We start from the raw sequence: 19421 nt of genomic DNA, 5'->3' as shown, positions 1-19421 counted from the left end.
CTTCTGCTCACATCACATTCACAAATCTCTCTCTCTCTCTCTCTCTCTCTCTCCCCACATGCGAACACACACACAAAAGAAAGGTGAATCTAGCTTTGATGTTGCTGGCTAACTACATCATTGCTTTATAATCTACTATCTCCGGTTCTAATTATAAGAACCAATTAACTAATTTGAAGAGATTAAGAAAGTAAATTGAGTTAGCTATTTGTCCTAAATAGGTGTTGTCTTTCCTAAAATATCCTTACTAATCAAGTGTATTGACTAGAACTCTTATTATTAGAAAGGCTACTTTGGAAAAAAATGTATAAATATGAGAGACAAAGTGGATTGAGATCTTATATTTAGAATCAAAATAAAAATCAAACAGGATCTTATATTAAAGATCAAAGGTATTATTTATTTATTCATTGGAGTAACATCAAAGGCACATTATATTTATAAGAACATGACTCTCCATTCAACTTATGTTTATCAGTTGGAAATACTACATCTTAGATCTAAGTCTTCAAATAGCCCTTTTAAAAAAAAAAACACAGAAGTTTAATTTCATTATAAAGAAGCCAATGATGCCTGCCTCAATGCAAACCAATGAAAACTAATTAATAGAGACTGGAAATAACAGCATGGCAATACAATAGAGACCACACAAACATTTGAAGTCAAGCTTGGCTGTGGCAGGCTTAGCTATATACCAACTTCATGGCAGTAGGATCGCTACAAGCCAGCCAGTCACAAAGCTGAAAATTCAGACATTAATTGAGATTCTTTAACTAAAATATTTTCAATTGTTTGGGCCCCTTGGGCGTTATTTTCCATTGCTCATTGCAGACAAACTTTATTCAAAGATTTTAAGATATGGACTTCTCTAATTTTTCATGGTTATGATATGAGTATCTACCTAAGCGCTCTGTACAGTAAGGTTCTTTGGAAGCTTCTTGTTCACTTTTCCTTTTCTCATGCATAATCACTTCCACCACCACTACGTACATACGAAGCATCAGCAGGATAATTTGGTTCCGTGAAATTCAGTCCGTATTATTTATGTTCGACATGTATATTAATTATAAATATTTTATAATTATCTACAAGTATGTCAAATTTTATGATATCATTATATATATAATGATATAGAAGATGATATTTCAAATATTCAATTTGAACTGGAGAAAAGGGTTAATCACATGATGAATGTCTTTATTGTCTAATAAAATATTGAGCGAATATTGTTCACTGCAGCGCTCATCTGGAAACAAACCTTTATATATTCAAAGTGTTATGGGAATGTGATTATGGAGCATGCTTGAGAGAGAAGAAACAATAAGGTGCTTAATAAAATGAAGGTGAAGGAGTTATGTTACAATATATATATATATATATAGAGAGAGAGAGAGAGGAAATAATGGAATACTTCAAGGGAAGCTGATGATCGTGGGGCCCAATATTGGGTTTGCCTTAATGAGGAAGATGATGCCCTCTTAAAAATTCACCTACCCAGCTTCTCTCATTGACGACCTCTCTTATTCTTCTATTTATATCACCATTATCATTACTTCCATCTATCGTTTTCCACTCGTTTCCTCATTCGAAAGAAAGTTATAAACATGTGTTACTGGATATGTAAAACTAGAACCGAGAAATACTACCTCCAATCCTAATTATAAGAACCAGTTGAATAATTTGAGAAGATTAAGAAAGTAAGTCGAGTTAGTTATTTGTCATAAATAGGTGTTGTCTTTCCTAAAATATCGTTACTAATTAAGTGTATTAACTAAAACTATTATTGTTAAAAGGGTTACTTTAGAAAAAAAATGTATAATATGAGAGATAAAGTGGATTGGGGTCTTATATTTAGGATCAAAATAAAAACTTATATTAAGAACCGGAGGTAGTAGTAATAATGGATTGGAAAACCAACAAGGGAAGAGGAAAAACACATCAAAATGGGTGAGAGTGGCTTATCAAATTGGTCCATATATCACCAGGCGAAAAGCGACAAAGAAACAGAACATGGACATACCCATATGCACACATTCATATTATTTAACTAGGAAGCAAGACAGGAAGGATGTCCGTGGCGGGATCAGAATCTCTTGCTTTAATGTTTTCACATTGAAATATAGTTTTATGTTTCTACTCTATCATCAGAACCAATATATATTTGTTTATTCATTTAGTTCATGATTCATCACATGATACATCAATCTCAGTTCTCGAAGTTTGAAAACTATACTGGGTGGCCTTTGGATTACCAATGAAAGCCTCGTGCATGCTTGCATCATGAAGAAAAATTTGATTCACATAATATATTTTGACGTCTGAAAATTCTTGTCATATGTTTGTTGTCTTGTTGGACACTGTCTTCATGTTTCTTCCCACCAAGCCCAGATGAAACCTGTTACTGTGAACCCTAGTCCTGGGTTGTCTGTTAGATATGGAAATGAAACATTATTATTTAGCCAAAATTAGCAACCTGTACTATTTGCAATGCTGTTTGGCCATGTCTTCGGCATGTCAAGGATCGCAATACAAAGATTTTTTAAGAATCAGGGGTGAACTGAATAAAATTTGCAAATCGGGTCCGAGGTGTAATATTTCCAGAAGCAAAACCACTGCCGAAGTTATTTGGATGTGAACGCCCAACAACCGGTGAGCTTTGTCCCTGTGCATTTTATACTTTATGCCCCAATCATTTCAGGCTCTTCTGCAAGTTGCCGGACCCACCATCAACCTGGGCTTTATTATTTTATTGGGAAATTTTTTTTTTTGAAAATCTCATGAGTATATTTAACTGTAGCAAGAGTACAAATTTTATAAAACTCTCTTTTTTTTTTTTTTTGCTTAGTATAGGCATTCTCTTATTCGAAACAATTTTATTCGAAATACGATCGGGTACTAAATATAGACACATCTCTTAATGAAAGTTCAAACCGTCATTTATTACGTTGTGAGAGATTAGTTCTTTTTTCTAAACCTAACCAATTCACTAATCTTTTGATAAGATAGCGAAAGTAATCACCTCTGCTTCACCAAACTCAAAGGATCCAATTTAGGCAGGAAGTAATCTTTCTGGTAGTCATGTAATCCCAGGTGATTCTGACAATACTTCTTGGGCCTAGTTGGGCTGGTCCATTTTAGTTAGGACCAAGGCTCATCATGCTAAGGCTTTTCAAGCATGAGGTAGTTAAGACAGAAGGTAGCCCATTGTACCCAAAAAAAAATAAAGAAGAAGAAGGTTGCCCAAGAGTTTAAAATCGGAATAAAATGTTAAATTTCAAAATATTCTAAGTCTAATTTCTTTCTGGCAGAATGCAAGGATTTCGTGACTCATTCGGAAATTCTCCTATAACTTGTCAACAAGAAGTTATCCCAATTACAATGCCATTGGCATGAGGATCGAGCAATTATTGATTTATTTCCCCACATTTACATTGCACTACCTCCTATTCTTAATACAAGATCTTGTTTCATTTTTATTTTGATCCTAAATTTAAGATCCCAATCCACTTTATCTCTCATATTTATCCATTTTTTCATAAGATAGTCCTTCTAATAATGATAGTTCTAACCAGTATACTTGATTAGCAAAGATATTTTAGGAAAGACAATATTTATTTATTATAAATAACTAACTTAACTTATCTCCTTAATCTCCTCAAATTAGTCAACTAGCTCTTATAATTAGAACCGGACATAGTATTATAATACAAAGCATTTCTTTGGCATTCTGATTAGAACTGCTAAATATGTTCTTGAGTAGATGTTCCGGTACTGATATGGTTGGGAGCCATTTCGATGTTTTAATGATCCCATTCCCCATCATTATTCTTTCGTTTCTACTTTAAATTCGGTGACAGAAGTCTTAAAATTATTTGCCCATTATTTTGGGACTATGTATCATATTGACAGAAATTTTACTTTGATCCTTGCAACAAGTTCAGACCATAAAAATTACAATTTTTTATGATAGACAAGGATGCAAATAACAATCCTAGAACTATTGATGAAACAAATTATAAAGCTTTCACATCAAGGTTCAAGATGCAAAAACTTTCAATATTGCCTAGAATTAAGATAAAATAAATCTAAAGGAAACTTGGAGCCATCTTCTATATGCAATCCAAGCACACAAACATATAATAACAAGACAAAATTTCCAGTAATCCGGTGGAATTTCAAAATTGAATTTGTGGTCTGATCCCAAATAATATCTTGCAATTCTGAAAAAGAAAGGAGCATAGTCCTCCTTCTTGAACCTGTAATAGGAAACGGATTATCGTCCACACTTGGATTAAGAAGCTGCTCTGGGTGGTTTCATGCCAAATCCATGCTTCACTTTCTCCACTCTGTTTTATGACAAGTCAGTCAAAAATGAAACAACCTTGAGTTCTTATGAATGAAAACAGCATTCTACTGCCTCAGGTAAATAAGACAAGTGAATTCAAATAAAAATAACTCATCAGAAACTCAGCACTTACGTTGGTGCAAGTTTGCCAAGGCAGTCCAACTCACCACCTGTGTCCTCATCCAGGACTCTCCCAGAAATTTCAATGATATAAGATCTATCTCTTTCAGTGGGAAGCCCTCTACCAGCAAGCAAATTCAAGTCTTTTGATGTAGCTCCCTCCCATTCACAAATACACCAGTATTTCCACCTGCACAATTTTCTGGCATGGGATAGCTGAACTCTTCTATATGCGGCTGCAAGAAAAATCAACTTATTCAGTAACATTGATTGGATTGTCAAGTATATGGATCCATAGGATGTGGCAGGTTAATAATAACTTACAGGTATTATTCCAAGGCAAGGCCCACCCATGACACCCCAAAAACCAGCCCGAAAGTCATACCTAAGGAATGTGTAGGCAGATCCATTAGTAAAACCGTATAAGAACACAACATATAAATTGTAAATAAGATACAGTAAAAGCTTTGGTACAAGCCATTTAAACAGTATTTCGGTACAGCTCATCTATAACCCAAACGAAGAAAATTAAATGTGACTTTGCGTATGAACAGTTGCAGATGATAAGAGATTAGCTGAAATGCTGAATCCGTGAGAAGCAACAATCTCAAAAAGTTCCGCAAACTGAAACTTCAATGAAGCTTAATAGCTTAGGTCCATAAGAAAGCACAGAATCTATTTTCAAAATCTGAGCTGATTTTGATCCTTGTTATACCATTTTAATTTCATTAGAGTGCTTGACTATATCTGGATATGACTTAGTAAGGTGTGCAAATAAAACATAGCAGTTGATTTTAAAGCATACTTACCAATAGCTTCCAGGTTGAATTGGTCCAGCTAGCTTTTCAGCCTTTTTAATCACAGAACTTGGTATGGGTTGCCCATTTACTGTGACATTACTTCTCTCTCGCTCATCATGGGATCTGGAGAAATCTCGGAAACCTTTCTTTATAATGTTTGCAATGAATGAGTCACCTCCTTTATTCGCTTTAGGTCGATCGTGTTTTCGGCTCACATCACTAGACTCCTCAGAGACTCCAGTGTTACCATAATCATGGATATCCATCTCAGTTGCAAGCACTACATCTTTCAAAGAATTTTGTCTTGTTTTAATCTTGTCTACTTTAACCTTCTCTTGCTCTAAGCGACTACTTCGATTGCCTTTCTCAAATTGAGTTACTGCATGGTTATTATTAGAATAATCAAAATAATCTTTAAGAGCTGAGCCAGCAGGTGGTGAAGACAAAGAGTCCATAGTTGGCTGCTGAATGGATTGAATCACCTCACATGGATCAATCATAACTTCAGGACTATTTTTGCCTTCAGATGTATTGAGAGATGAAGAATGAAAACTTGGAGTCTCCTGAGACTTGCCAGAGTTCAAGCTTGGGTCAGCAGCCAGCAGAACAGGTTCCTTATCTACCGAGTGGAAATCATAGCCAGAATAATCATCAGATGAGAAGTTAGCACCATTACTCTTAAGATGACCATGGGAATGTGATTCACAGCTATTCGCAAACTCATCAGAACTATCATCTACACTTGTAGAAGTTCCCTTAATTTCTGTATGAGGAGAAATAATTAGCTTCTTGTCAATCACAGAAAGGCTAATTTCCGAGGAACATGCTGCACATCGCACATTCTGCTGACAATTTTTTGTCATAACCAATGCTTTTTTAGGCAGTTGCAATAGCTCAAAACAATTAAAACACGTGATGAAGGGGGATCCGCCAGCTATAGGACGGCAGTGATGACTACCACCAGCTAACACCACTTTCTGAAAACAACTTCGGAAATATTCAGCCATCTCAGAGTTGAATTCACCAGACCATCTTGAAGGTGGGTGTCTTTCAAGAAAATTCATGGGGCGATTGGTGCTTCTAAAATTATGAGCATGTGAACCATATGCCCTTGGGACCTTGTAACGATATGAAATATGATCATTTGGGATAGCAGTTTCAGGGAATCTACTATTAATGGGTTTCGTAGGTGGCATTGGTGCTGGAACTCTTCGTCTGCTCTCATAGCAATTGAAGCAGGAGCAAGAAGGAGGGTGAAGCATCGTATTATGCGCATAAGGTTCATATAAATCAGGATTAGTGTCAACAAAATGTCTGGGATAGTAGGGATGGAATGGTTGTTGTGGAATCTGATGAGGTAACTGATGTAGATTTTTCCTATGAATTTGAGGTGCAAAGGGATCCACATATGCAGGGAAGGAATCAGGATTACGCATTGAAGGATGAAAGTTAGGCATAGCCATTTGATGATCATTTGCATAAGCAAATGGTCTGTGATGATAGCTGAAATTAGAGGACCAACCGGATGATTATCAGGGCGGAAAAAAATTGCCTTGAAGTTCCATTCAACTCAGACAATCTTCCGGGCAGCCAAGCATTAGAGGAGCCACCATATGGGATGGAGGAATCATCCTCTCATCAACGTGAACCTCTTCTTTAGGGTTGTTGGCCACGTCAGAAGGCTGACCGAGCTGATTCTTTAACTCATCCAGTTTCCTTCGAAGCTCGGCTCGATCTTGCTCAAGGTTCTGAACCCTATTTGCACTATCAAATTCTCTTTGATTCCTCCATGGCTGCCCATGACTGTATGGAAAACCAGAATAGCTACTTGAAGTCGCTTCATCTGGATAGTTTGAAGTAGAAAACCTCACACCTTCAATATCAGCTTGTGACCTTCTCCAAATCTCAGCTCTCTCCCCGTTTTGCCAATCAGACATTCTTCCAGAGAATTTGGACCCTTTATCAGTACTGATTTGAGACACTGGCCCCTCTTGCTCACTTTCTACTGAGTTAACCACTTTGTCTTTGCTTCTGTTGACATGAAGACCAATTCCAAAAACCTCTTTCGCATCAGTATGAATAGAGTGATTCAATGAAATCTCACGTTCATCGTGTTCCTTCTCAAAATTCCTTGTATTATTATACCTTGAGGAGCCACTATTTGATCCAACTTTAGTGTCAGAAGGATCGCTCGAACCAACTACTTCTTTGTCCAACAAATTATCAGATTTAGCATAATCTTCTCCAATATTCTCCACATCTGGCTTCTCCAACATGCTTTCGTTTCCATAGCCTTCATACGTAGCTGCAAATGGAAGTAACGTAAATCAAAATAAGAAACCGTAATCAGCCCATTCATGTTCTTTTCCTTTGAGTAGAAAAGATCCCAACTTCGATGCACATTATGATTATTATGCTTGACAGCAAGTGAGCACCTTCTGCTTATCAGTTCACAAGCCACAAACATGCAAAAAGAAGATCAAAATGGATGTGATATGTACATACATAATAATTAGGTATGAAATTGCTTCCTCACCATGAACTTTAGAGATAGATAGTAGGTCTTTTTCCCCTAATTTGTGCGTTACAAAACACTCTGATCCTATTTGAATCCATGCTTGCAAAATTTCCGTAGACAAAACAACACAAAATACGATAATCAGAGGCTAGAATCTTCGAGCAAACCCACATCAAGGGCACCCAAATAGTCTAGCTAAGAAAAGATAATCTCCAAACTTCAATGTGAGGAAGACGCCCTCAAGATGTTGGAAAAAAACCAAAGGATGTGCTCCATATGTGCTAACGTTCAGAGAATAAGATTGGAGAGTATATAGAAAAAGAAAAATGTGAGAAAAGGGTACCTTGAAGAACCGCTCCGCAGCCTCCACATCGATAAACAGAGTAATCAGAGAGCTCGGGAAGTAGATTTTCACACTTGGGGCACCGTACTAGCCGCATCCCTGAAGAATCTGCCATGGTGAGAGTCACAACAAACTTAACCAATCACCGTCACTAGCCAAGAAGAAGAAGATGCTCAGAGAAACACAGACAGGATTTTGCAATGAAGTTTCAAGTACAACAGAAATGAGAAGACAATATTGTGTTTCTTTCTCCTCAAAGTGAAGGCTTGGCTTCTTGGAACCAGCAATGTCAGTGAGCAGGTGTTAATGGGAGCTTTCATTCGGAAAAAGAAAGCTGAACGACACTCAACACAGAGAAAGCGAGGGAGGGGTTGCCTCACTTTTTTGCTTTTTCTTTTTGTTGTGGCTTCTTTTTCTGAGTTTTTTATGGGAGAGTCGCAACACCGAAAGAGAAGGGACAAATTTTCTCTGAGAATCTTAGAATCTAACGAAATTTAATATAAAGTATAAAATCTGAAACTCTACAACTCCAGAATTACTTAAACATGCCAACTTGGAAGAGGAGCTGGGCTGTGTTGGGTTTTGGAAAGAAACGAGCAAGAAAGGGATAAAAGAGGAGAAAGGTGTTGGATGTTGGTGTCTGCAATGGAAATGCCAAGAAGAAGCAAATGACGAAACGACGTCGGAGGGAGAACTGACAGTGATAGTAGGCTCGGATTCTCTGAACTCTCTGTGTATGCAGCAGCAGAGTGGGATAGGAATGGAAAGTTAGGTGAAGGACTTCCTTAGCTCCTTCATGCACCACTCCATATTTACTCTCATTCTACTTTGGGAAGATGAAATTGAAATATTTTCCGCCCAAAAAAAAAAAAAAACTCTTTTGCACAAAACATTGCCATGTTATTCTCAAAATGAGACTGTTAATTTTGAATATGGCTTAAAACTGTCATTACTTGTTAGGTTCTTTCAAACTCCCTCACGTGCAAAGAGTGACTGGTCTAAGCTCTGGAATCTAAAACAGAGAAAAATAATAATTGAAGAGTGGTTTTGGCCTGTTGTTATTAGAAAACAGTAAGAATGGTAGCAAAGAGAGAATCTGAATGGAAAGATTTCATTTCATTGCTTGATTGAGCAAATGACGCATGTTGAACGAGCAAACCACAAATCAACAATCGCCAAAGCCAATAGTTCGGAAGTGCTGGTCCCAACAACATTGTGAAAAGGACAAAAAGAAGAGTTACTGCTTCCTGGTGCTCTGCTGTTTTGCTTTTTCCTTCAAATTTTGTACTTGGTGGGCCATCCACCGGGGAGAGAGAGAGAGAGACAGACACAGCACACCGATATTAGTCATATTATATTATTTTAAATATATAACAATTTTTTGACTTTGCAAAGAACTACTCGTATTTTAAATATAAAATTTATTTTATAATATAATTTATATTATAAAATGAGTTTTATATTTATAATAGGAAAGAGTATAATAATTTTAAGTTTCATAAGTGTGTAAAATAATATCATATGGTCTATGAGCATCCAATAAATGGGGGTCAAATTTGCTTTATATTATGAAAAGCGAGAGTCATCAATAATTGGTCAAAGAGGCCGAATGGACAACGAAGGATTTTTTCTCTTTGACCAGCGAACAACGAAGGATTGGGTTAGTATATTTTGGAGATTGAATATCGATGCATTGGATCCTTTAATACAAATTAAAAAGGCATTAGTATTCATTGGTCTTAAATATTCGTGCATTGCCCCTCCTATTACTAACCCCGTCCTTAATAAAAGCTGAAGTTGATTAAAAAAATATATTAAACTAGTTATCTGTTACAAGTACTATATTCAGTTCTTAATACAAGAGTTTATTTAAATTTATTTTATCTCTATATTTATCTATTTTTTTTAAAATAATTCTTATAATAATAATAATTCTAACTAATACATTTGATTAATAAGAATATTTTAAAAAAGATAATCAATTTATTATAAATAACTAACTTAACTCATTTTTTAATTTATCAAGTTAGCCAACTAGCTCTTATATTAAGGATCGGAGGTAGTATCTGTTATCTTCTCTAGAATACATTTGCTTGTCTAATCATGTGTATTAGTTAAAACTACTATTTAATGAAATATTTAATATGTGTAATCACTATAAGTATTATTTTGAAAAAAAAACCAGTAAATAAATATGAAAAACGAGATAGATTAAGGTCTTTTATATATTTAAGACCAAATTGAATATGAAAGTAGTTCTTATTAAAGATTAAACATAGTATCGTTTTTATCTCAATCAATGATCAATCTCGCATATTCACTCCCGTTGTAAATTCCCAAATAAATATTAAGCTGACAGCTTCCTACAGCGGCAGTCATTTAGAAAGGGATGATAAACTGTAATTCTCTCGTGTGTGCGCGCGCTTATATACACAGGAGGATCGATTATTTGAGAGTCAAATAAACAAGAGAATTAAATTGATAAAGAAGCAACACAAAATGCGAGAAACTGGTGGAGGGAAATGGCGTCTTGTAATTGCAAAAACCAGGTCAACACAGCATGCACGTTGCAGACTAGCTAATTAAATATTTGAGGACGTCCTGAAAGAGGAGGACCCAAACCCAGAAGCAGAACGTCTGATGATCATGTTGCTCTTCTTTTTCTTCTTCTCCTTGCCTGCCCTAAACACCTTCTTCCACTGGTGCATCATCCTTTTCGCCATGGAAGTGGGCCCTCCGCTCCCAGATTGGCTCTGTAGCCTACGCAGTTGTTGTTCTGGAAACGACATCATCGTATGTCTCTCGATCATGTCACTCATTAACGCCAGTTCGTACGAATCGTACAATGAGCTTCCACAGTCCCATACATGACCATTCTTCTCTTTCCCTTTCTTCCCTGGTGAATTTCTTCTCCTCATCCTTCCCTCCCCCCCCCCCTCTCTCTCTATATATATATACCTCACACACACCTGTACCTAGTACGTCCGATACGCATAAAATGTACGACTTATAGGTTTGTGCCGTACGTGTCTTCACCACAGAAACAAACTTTTATAGTTGGGGTTGCTCATTCAACAAGGTAACGGTGCATTGTATTTTTTTTTATTTTTTATTTTTTTGGCCGAAACGGTGCATTGTATTGGAATACAATTATCTCATCATAATCATCCTGCGTGCACATTCCATACACAGTATAAGTGAAATAATTATTTTTCAAAAAAAGAATTTGGACTACACACACATAGCAGAATAAGAAAATCATTATGTGACAATATATACCGAGGGATGCGAAGCACCATTTTCAAATCAAACTATTGACCAGTCAAAAGTCGTCACTAAATGAGTATCTCAAGAAAGGTGCAGGATCAGAAGTTAAAAACTAGTTGCTTTATGTGCCAAAAGGAAAACCACAAAAGAATTAATTTAATTATGAATTGTCTATTCTTCATTGGCAAAGGCAATCATATACACATTGCTCTCTTTGGTATGCTGAGTCACCAATTTGGATCTATCTTTATTTAAAAGATATTACCACTATATATTATCCTTTACCCTTGTGATTATCAAATGATTAAGATATATACCTCAATTATATCGATTATATTGCATACTAAAAAAGGCTGACGAATTGAGTCTTTTTTATGCTTGGAGCGTACATGTACATTTTCCTTGTTTTTTCCCTCTTACTGTGATATTCACAATTAATTTGGCAAGGAATGACAAGCGATCATCCATGTATCTTGATGATTAAGAAATAAATCAATTATATATTCTATCTAAATTTGTCATGGGATATTTTCCTATATATAAAAATGACTTTTCTAGATTGCCCCTTGTATAGATAGAACGTAAAGTATATTTGGATATGACTCAGATCTCCTTGTTTTGGCTAACATATGACTCATTTTCATCGGATTTCCTGATAAAAAAAATTCTTGATAAATATTTGTTGGGAGAATTAACTAATTGATTAATAGCCTTGATATGTTTTTATGTACAGAAAATATCGGTAAATCTCATACACAGAAAGTACTGAAGCTACTCAAATTTAGATAGCATTAAAAAATGGATCTCCGAACGGCCATGTTGGAATAATTTTTCCATTTTTTAAAGAGAAGGGAAAGTACAAATAAATTCATGGGACTTTGTTCCCCTGAGAAAAAGTGAGATTACTTGAATCATGACGAGGACATGAAGCCGAGCTAAAACTTTTGATAACGATGGCATGGTTTGGAATCATGATTAACATTATTTATAAACATATTTTATGAGTCGAGATAAAAAATTTTTTTTACATATTTATCTTATATTCTGTAAATTATTATTAAAAAAGCTGTTTATAAATCATTTTTATATATGCATAACAGGTAAGCATTGATTTTTCTAACCCCATTTTTGTTTCCTTTCATGTTCTTATACTCTTGTTGCAGTAGATGTAATATAACTAACGAACAATAAATATAATAAATATTCTAATCTTGAAAATTATGGACCACTGAAAGTATGAATTTTTTGATCATTTCTAGTTGCCCTTCAATAACAGTTAACAGATTGCAAATTGCTCGTTTTATCACAACTTCACAACATCTAAAAATTGTGTTGGTTGTTGATTTTTAAGGAATTATAAAATTGATTTCTCAAATAAGGTTTTCTATTTGTAATAAAACTGGAATTATTTATAAGCCAAGTTGTCAATGATATGATTAATCTTACACATAATGTGGCTAGAATAAGAAAAGGATTAACTTTGCGTGAAGAAAGGAGGAGCAGAAATGGAAAACTCTGGACCACCGCAGTGAGTGAAAATTAAAGTTAATTGTAAGGGATATGACCATAATTAAAATTAACTAATTATATGATGGAGAGCTTTTTAAAAAATTTTAGTTTAATTTAGATTAATCGATCTCCACACGTCACTATAGGGGGCACTGGAATCTTTTATTGACTACGTGTGAATCATGTGAACATATAAATTAAAGCATCATATGTTAATATTATTTTTAACAAAATTAAAATGGGTATGAAAGAGGAGTTTAAGACCGGCCCCCCTTCTTCAAAAGCAAGAGCGGGTCCTAAAGCTCACTTTATTAGCCCATTACCATAAGAATGAACTTAATCTTGAAGAAATAACCTCAATAATAAAGACTAATATAAGTCATTTAAATATTTCCCATGGATTTTGCAAAAATGCATCACACAACTCATCATAAATAATGTTATCTGTTATAGATTTTTATAGAGATATTTAATCTATAAAACATTTAAAAGTTAAAAGCAAATTGTTCAGTAACATTTACACTGGGGCGATTTTGTTACAAGAACATGATGAGGGGGAGGAAAAGGAAAAAAAAGTGAAAAAGAAAAAAGAAAGAAAGACATGGGGGGAAAGATGAAATAGGAAATTTAATTAGTTTGCAGAATTTGATGATACTAAAGCAACCTTTGAATTCGCTAATTCTTATATCCATTTTTTCTTTCAGTTGAAAGCATTACTGAGATACTTCATAACGACATTGTCGCTCAAGATTTGCAACACTCCCATATTTGCAGGCCCTACGCATCTTGGTGTCTTGTACTGACTAACGGCACCTCCAAGTTCAAGGAAATGATCCAGAATCTTCTGGAATGTTCCCCTCCGAACGAGCCGGAGTTCGAGGTCGCCGATCCACTTCACTTTCCGAGCACTGACATAGCCAGCATCCACAAAGGACTTGTCCAGACAGTTGCAGCATTGTGTGAGAACTTGTTCACTTGCCTCCCCACTGATTTCCCAGAAGATAACATAATGCCCTGGCTCTGTCGACAAATCCACATGGCTTGTGAAGTCCACAACTTCTACTTTGTCCTCTGCTAATAGTTTTGCCGCTTCTTCTACTGCTAACTGCAAATCCTTCTCTGTGTTCTTATCGATGTTTATGGTTAGCAGAAGACTGCTCCTTCGAACAAACTTGAGTTCTGGAGTTGAGTTATGGAAACCCATCACCTTCACCACATCCCCCAACCTGTATCTGTATAAGCCTGCAATTATCAAACAATATGTATAGACACGTCAAATACGTATCTCTTTATATTCAAACTCACCTCTCTCTCTCTCTCTAAGCGCTCTAAGTGAGTTACTGACCTACTCATCTAAACTTTCTGTTATTAATCAGAAAAAGAAACTCACGTTTCTCTCAACAATGTGGACAGTTTTTCCCTACCAAATATTTACTTTCGACCAGTGTGCATTATTCTCAATAAAATATCATCTCCAGGAAGAAATTTATCAAAACTTACAACTACTATGCCTTGTACCCCACAAGAAAACAATAGAAAAACTGAGAAAAATCACAGGACTTTGATTTTCTGGGATAATTTGAGAAGCTGGTCAATGCACTCCAGCACAGTATAGACAGGAAAGTCATCAAGCAACTCAAGTAGCAGGTGGAAAAATGATAACAGCTATGAGGAAACCATAGCCAAGAAAAGGGCTTTATTCAAATCCTAATTGACAAAACAAATTAAGAGATTCATGAAAAAGGATCTGCATATCATTATTACCTGCTGGATTGGTTATGACAATCTCATATTCTTCTCCAACCTTCACTTCAGTGAGCCCCACAGTTGTGTCCATCTGTGTGAGAGGGACGAACTCGAAGTAACCAATCTGAGGAAGAACTGCATAAGTAGCAGATTCTGGGGGAATTTTCGGGTTAACATTCGCGGCTATCCAGCCTTCAGAAGAACCATAATCTGCAGTCACCAATGGCAGCTTTCCTGCATAATGCCTCAGCTTCTTCAAATAAGGTTCCATAGACCCAGTCATGATCCCATAAACATACTTTGCATTGGGAAAAAGCTCTGGTATTAGTCCATACCAGTTGCTCAAACCCACACATTTCTTATAAATCAGATCAGCTTCTTCTGGGTCTGGCTTGAGCAATTTTTCCATGACTGCTCGGATTGAAGGATCAGTGACTCTGTTTGTGAGGACCCCTTCTCGGATATCAGTACAGAGCTCCTCCCAAGCTTGTTCAAAGACTCTGAAAGCATGGACAATGCTATGTGCAAATGTAGAACCGACCCATTGAATTTCTTCTCTGAAGATTAGTCCACACAGTAGATGACAGTACAAAGATTGATGAAAATCAGAACCAAATATCACTTCATACGGGCTGCTGCATTGGGACTGAATCGCCTTCATCGAGCTTTTGTATCGTGGATCACGAAACAGGTTTGTTGTAGCAGTTCCAGCTATCAAGCCTCCTTTGGTTATGAACTGCTTGCTGCTGTAGATGAAGTTCAAGACCTTCCCATTTTGTATAGGGAATTCTCTTTAAAATGGAGAAGCTGTATCAGAACTAGTACTAAACTGATGATAGAATGTTGTACAGAACCAAATTTTTTTTTTTCTTTTTTGTGAAAAAAGGAATAGAAGGAGATGAATGATGAATACTTGTTCCTAAAGGCAAAGGAAGTCTGATAAATCTGCAATGTGGTATCAAACAATTCATCATTCCAAGGTACAAATTTGGGCTTCCCCTGAGTAGTGCCAGAACTGCAAGAGAACCTCTAGACTGATCAGAAGCTTCTTCTAATACTAAGCTGAAACAGAAACTTTGTGTGCCTAATGTGAAAATAGGAATTAATTTTTCATTTTCGAAATGTGTACCTTAGCGACATGGTTGTGATGGGTTTTCCAGTGAGAAAAGATGAGGCCTCGCCATCAATGATTCTCTGTATATATGGCTCCAAATCTTTGTGTGTAACCAGAGGGACACAAGCTTTGAAGCCGTCCGGATCAGTTCTTCCATGGAGACCCAGATTCTGCAAGTATTCTGCTGATGCATTGTCTTCCAAAATCCTTCTCAGAGTCTCCCTTTGAACACTCTCAGCATCCTTTGTCAAAGCTTCAAAGTTCTCTATCACTTTCTCTACGTCAAACTCTTGCTCCTTCTCCAACATCCTCACGACTCAACAGCTGCAGCTACTCACGAAAACAGTGAATAAATTCCGTCAGTAAATGCTCATACAGGTTGTAAAAGTTATATGGAGCAATAGTCAAAGACGAAGAAATAACGCAGAAAGAGCCAAATACTGTTGCGCTGGGAGAAAGGCATATAAAATCAAAGAGCTTTCTCCAATTTTAATTTTCCACCATCCTTTTTCTTGCGGACCCAGGTGAATAAAATTCAGAAATACTCGTATACAGGAAAAAGTTGAATATTATGGTTCTGCGTGCCCTTTGGACGTCCGAAAATTGCAAAAGAACAAAAAAGAAATTGCAATTCGCAGCCCCACCAAGAAAATGGAAGAGGAAGTGAAAGAAGAAAACAAAAACAAACAAACACTGGGTAATGAAGAACTGGATAGCCCATTGATGGATAAGCTCGAAGTCGGATGATAAAAACCAATAGAATTGTTCCAGGCACAAGAAAATTCATGTGATGAACAAAAATCAAAAGGAAAGACAAAAAGTGATCACGAGAAACACGAACGCGGAAAGTAGCCTTTTCTCTCTGAGTGAGGGAGAGAATGACACAAGAACCTGGTATCCAGATAGCACACAGCAAATCCAAAATCGACACTGTTATGAGAAAAGACGTCGTTCAAAGGGAATTTAGAGTGTGGAGTGTTTGATACGAAGGTCTCTTGACTTCCAACATGGCTTGGATTAGATGCTTCCTGGCTAGCTGCAAATCTTCGGGAAGATTTGAAAAAAGTGAGCAAATTAAGAAAGGGAAGAAAGTCAACGGAATGATTCAAGTAGTAAAAAGTAGAAATCAAAAGGGGAAGCCAAGAAAATCGTGAGAGCCCATTTGTGTGGGCGCTTCAACTTCAACTTCAACAACACAAGGAAACCAACAGCGACCCCATGAAAGAACCAAAAGCAAATGGAATCAAGACGAAATGAAAAAGGGGGGAAACAAAAGATATTTTGTCGTACTCAACAGCATCAAGCTTTGAATTCCCGACATGTAACAGTACCTGGGACGGTATTTCCCTACAGGATTCTATGGGGTCACAGAGAGAGAGAGAGAGAGGAGTTGGGAATAAGTGGAGGAGAAGAAATTTTTTGAGGGAACCAAGTGGGAAGAGGAAGGAAAAGGAAGGAAGAAGAAGAGGGAAGGCAGAGACAGAGGGCGTCTCGATCCCAACGAGGTTAAGAAGAAGCACCGCGCATTTCAATGTGACTCCCCCGCACGCACGACAACGTTGTTTTTCTTACCTGCCTCACATGTAACAACAGAAGAGGAGGAGGAAGAAGAAGAGAGAGGATTATTGCTTCAATAAAGTACTAACAAGATGGGCAGTACGGGCGTGGTCCGCTCTATATATACTACTACACAGGGCTAGTATTTAGGCGCTGCCAAACACGTCCTAGTTTTCCGTGAGTCTCAATTGACGAGTTTGCCCATGAATCGGTGGCCATATACTGCGGGTTACAAATATTTGTGTGGACAAATTTATTGCCCCTGTAACGGTTTCTAAGAGATAGACGAGCCAAACCGAAAAGGCGAAAACATAGTCATACGCAACGATGACACGGCCACGGAGTTTTTTCGTTTTCGGAAGGAGTTCAAACAATTAACGACAATCAGACAAAAAGCTAACGTCCTCAGGTGGGGTCCACCATGGCGTGCCCCGGATAAGAAGCCCAAGAATGGAAGTTTTCTTTTGGCAGGCCAACGTGAACGCTGCCATGGATATTTTACTTGAAAAATATTTTTGCAATTTTATTCTTATTTTTAATATTTATTAACATACTACTCATCCCATTCTAAATATAAAACCTATTTTCTAGTATAAATTATACTGTAAAATACTACTCCGTTTCTTATTATGAGATCTAATTTTTTGAATCGATTTGTCTCCTTTTTCTAAAATCTTCTTCGAGTTTATTTAAGCATTTAATACATTATTATTCATTTTACCTCAAATTTAACGTATTTAATACATTCTCTTTCTTTATTTATCTCACTATTTTTTTTGCCAGCACATTTATCTTACTATTAGTTTCTCACATTTACACATTTCTATAGAGGGGTGTATTTGAAAAAAAATTATATTTGCTACATATCAATTGCTTTTAACTAATTTTAACTGTTTTCTTAGACTACATAATTTAATTAAAATGATCTTATAATAAAAGACGAAAGGAGTAAGTCTTGTATTTAGGACCGAAAGGAATATTTTTTTTTTTTTCAGAGTTTAAATTTTAGTAAAAGTATGATGCTCGTTTGGGCGTATTGCTATAAATTTCACAAACTTTAGAGTTTGATGCATGGCACCGAAAAAGAGTCAGTGGTTCTGTTGGCAATTAATGTGAAGCTTTTAAGACACTAAATTGAAGGCAGAGTCCTTAGGTCAAAGATGACACGAACGTGACCTCGGATTCTTCTGAATGCGTCCCGGATTCAGGACTCTTTGATCGCTGTCTCTGAACCTATTTATGTGAAATTATGAATCATTAAATGAGTACAATAGGAAATGTCAACAGAAACTTAATTAATACTCCCTCTTTCTTACTATACAAATAACAATCAAAATCACGCTGTTTAAAATATTAGTTAATTTAATTAAGAACAATAAATATGTAAAATATATATTTTTAATCATACCTTTATTTTTATTTTTTTTTGGATTACTCCATCCGGTATCCCAGGGAAATAGGCGTCTTTCAGCCGTGACAACGTCCCCAGACTAATCCGGATTCGGGGGCTTGCAAGGATCCATACGGACGGCGCCCCTGACCCCTTGGAGTGCTGCGTTCCCACGTCTCGAACCCGAGATCCGTGGTTAAGTTAGAACGACCCCAGCCAGTCGACCTAACCCCACGGGGTTAATCATACCTTTATTTATAAAAAGAGTACGTGATAGATAATGGGTAAAAATTCATTACAAAGGGACAACAAATGACATATATTTAATGAAGTTAAAAGTGAAAATGCCGGTTTAAAACTTCAAACGAAGAAGAATTGTTTTTTATATATTCAGGGGCAACATTATAAAAGAGATAATTTATTATTAAAAAAATGGGGAGAGTAGGAGTACACCCGCAAATTAATTTTTTAAAAAAAAAATATTAAATATGTGCAGAAACTGGCTGCTTATTTGTAAAAAGCTAGGGCTTATTAAAGGTCCCACAGATCGGATGGTGGGATCTTATACCCAAAAAGAAAAAAGAAGTAACATGTTTTGAGTCTGGTGTAAACTCGATACTTTTTAAATTTTAAGAATCAATTTCTATATGTGTAAAGTTAGGCTAAAATAGTAAAGCAAATATTGCCATTAATACTTTCAAAAATAATCTAA

The 19421-nt window shown here is 36.3% G+C and overlaps 1 protein-coding gene and 1 pseudogene across 3 annotated transcripts; both read right to left on the bottom strand.

Annotated features, from left to right (window-relative positions):
• Window positions 1-4006: 4006 nt before the first annotated feature.
• Window positions 4007-8643, bottom strand: LOC114727831 (protein ENHANCED DISEASE RESISTANCE 4-like; annotated as a pseudogene).
• Window positions 8644-13410: 4767 nt separating this feature from the next.
• Window positions 13411-17382, bottom strand: LOC114727827 (jasmonoyl--L-amino acid synthetase JAR6-like). Of its 3 annotated transcripts, none has more exons than XM_028914597.1 (5): window positions 17335-17382; window positions 15778-16092; window positions 15562-15663; window positions 14667-15439; window positions 13411-14144 (listed from the first exon to the last, which is right to left on the bottom strand). In XM_028914597.1, exons 2-5 carry the CDS (start codon window positions 16068-16070, stop codon window positions 13603-13605), a joined length of 1710 nt encoding a protein of 569 aa, XP_028770430.1. In that variant the 5' UTR covers window positions 16071-16092; window positions 17335-17382; the 3' UTR covers window positions 13411-13602. The 3 variants fall into 3 exon arrangements, with proteins under 3 accessions (XP_028770430.1, XP_028770429.1, XP_028770428.1); XM_028914596.1 differs by lacking the exon at window positions 17335-17382 and adding an exon at window positions 17094-17141 and having other exon boundaries at window positions 15778-16086; XM_028914595.1 differs by lacking the exon at window positions 17335-17382 and adding an exon at window positions 17094-17128.
• Window positions 17383-19421: the final 2039 nt, after the last annotated feature.

Source organism: Neltuma alba, unplaced genomic scaffold (assembly GCF_004799145.2).
Source record: "Neltuma alba isolate B1F8T4 unplaced genomic scaffold, ASM479914v2 tig00012508_pilon, whole genome shotgun sequence".
Classification (NCBI taxonomy): domain Eukaryota; kingdom Viridiplantae; phylum Streptophyta; class Magnoliopsida; order Fabales; family Fabaceae; genus Neltuma; species Neltuma alba.
The sequence above is the reverse complement of the archived record's forward strand: the minus strand, read 5'-3'. Positions and strand labels throughout refer to the sequence as shown.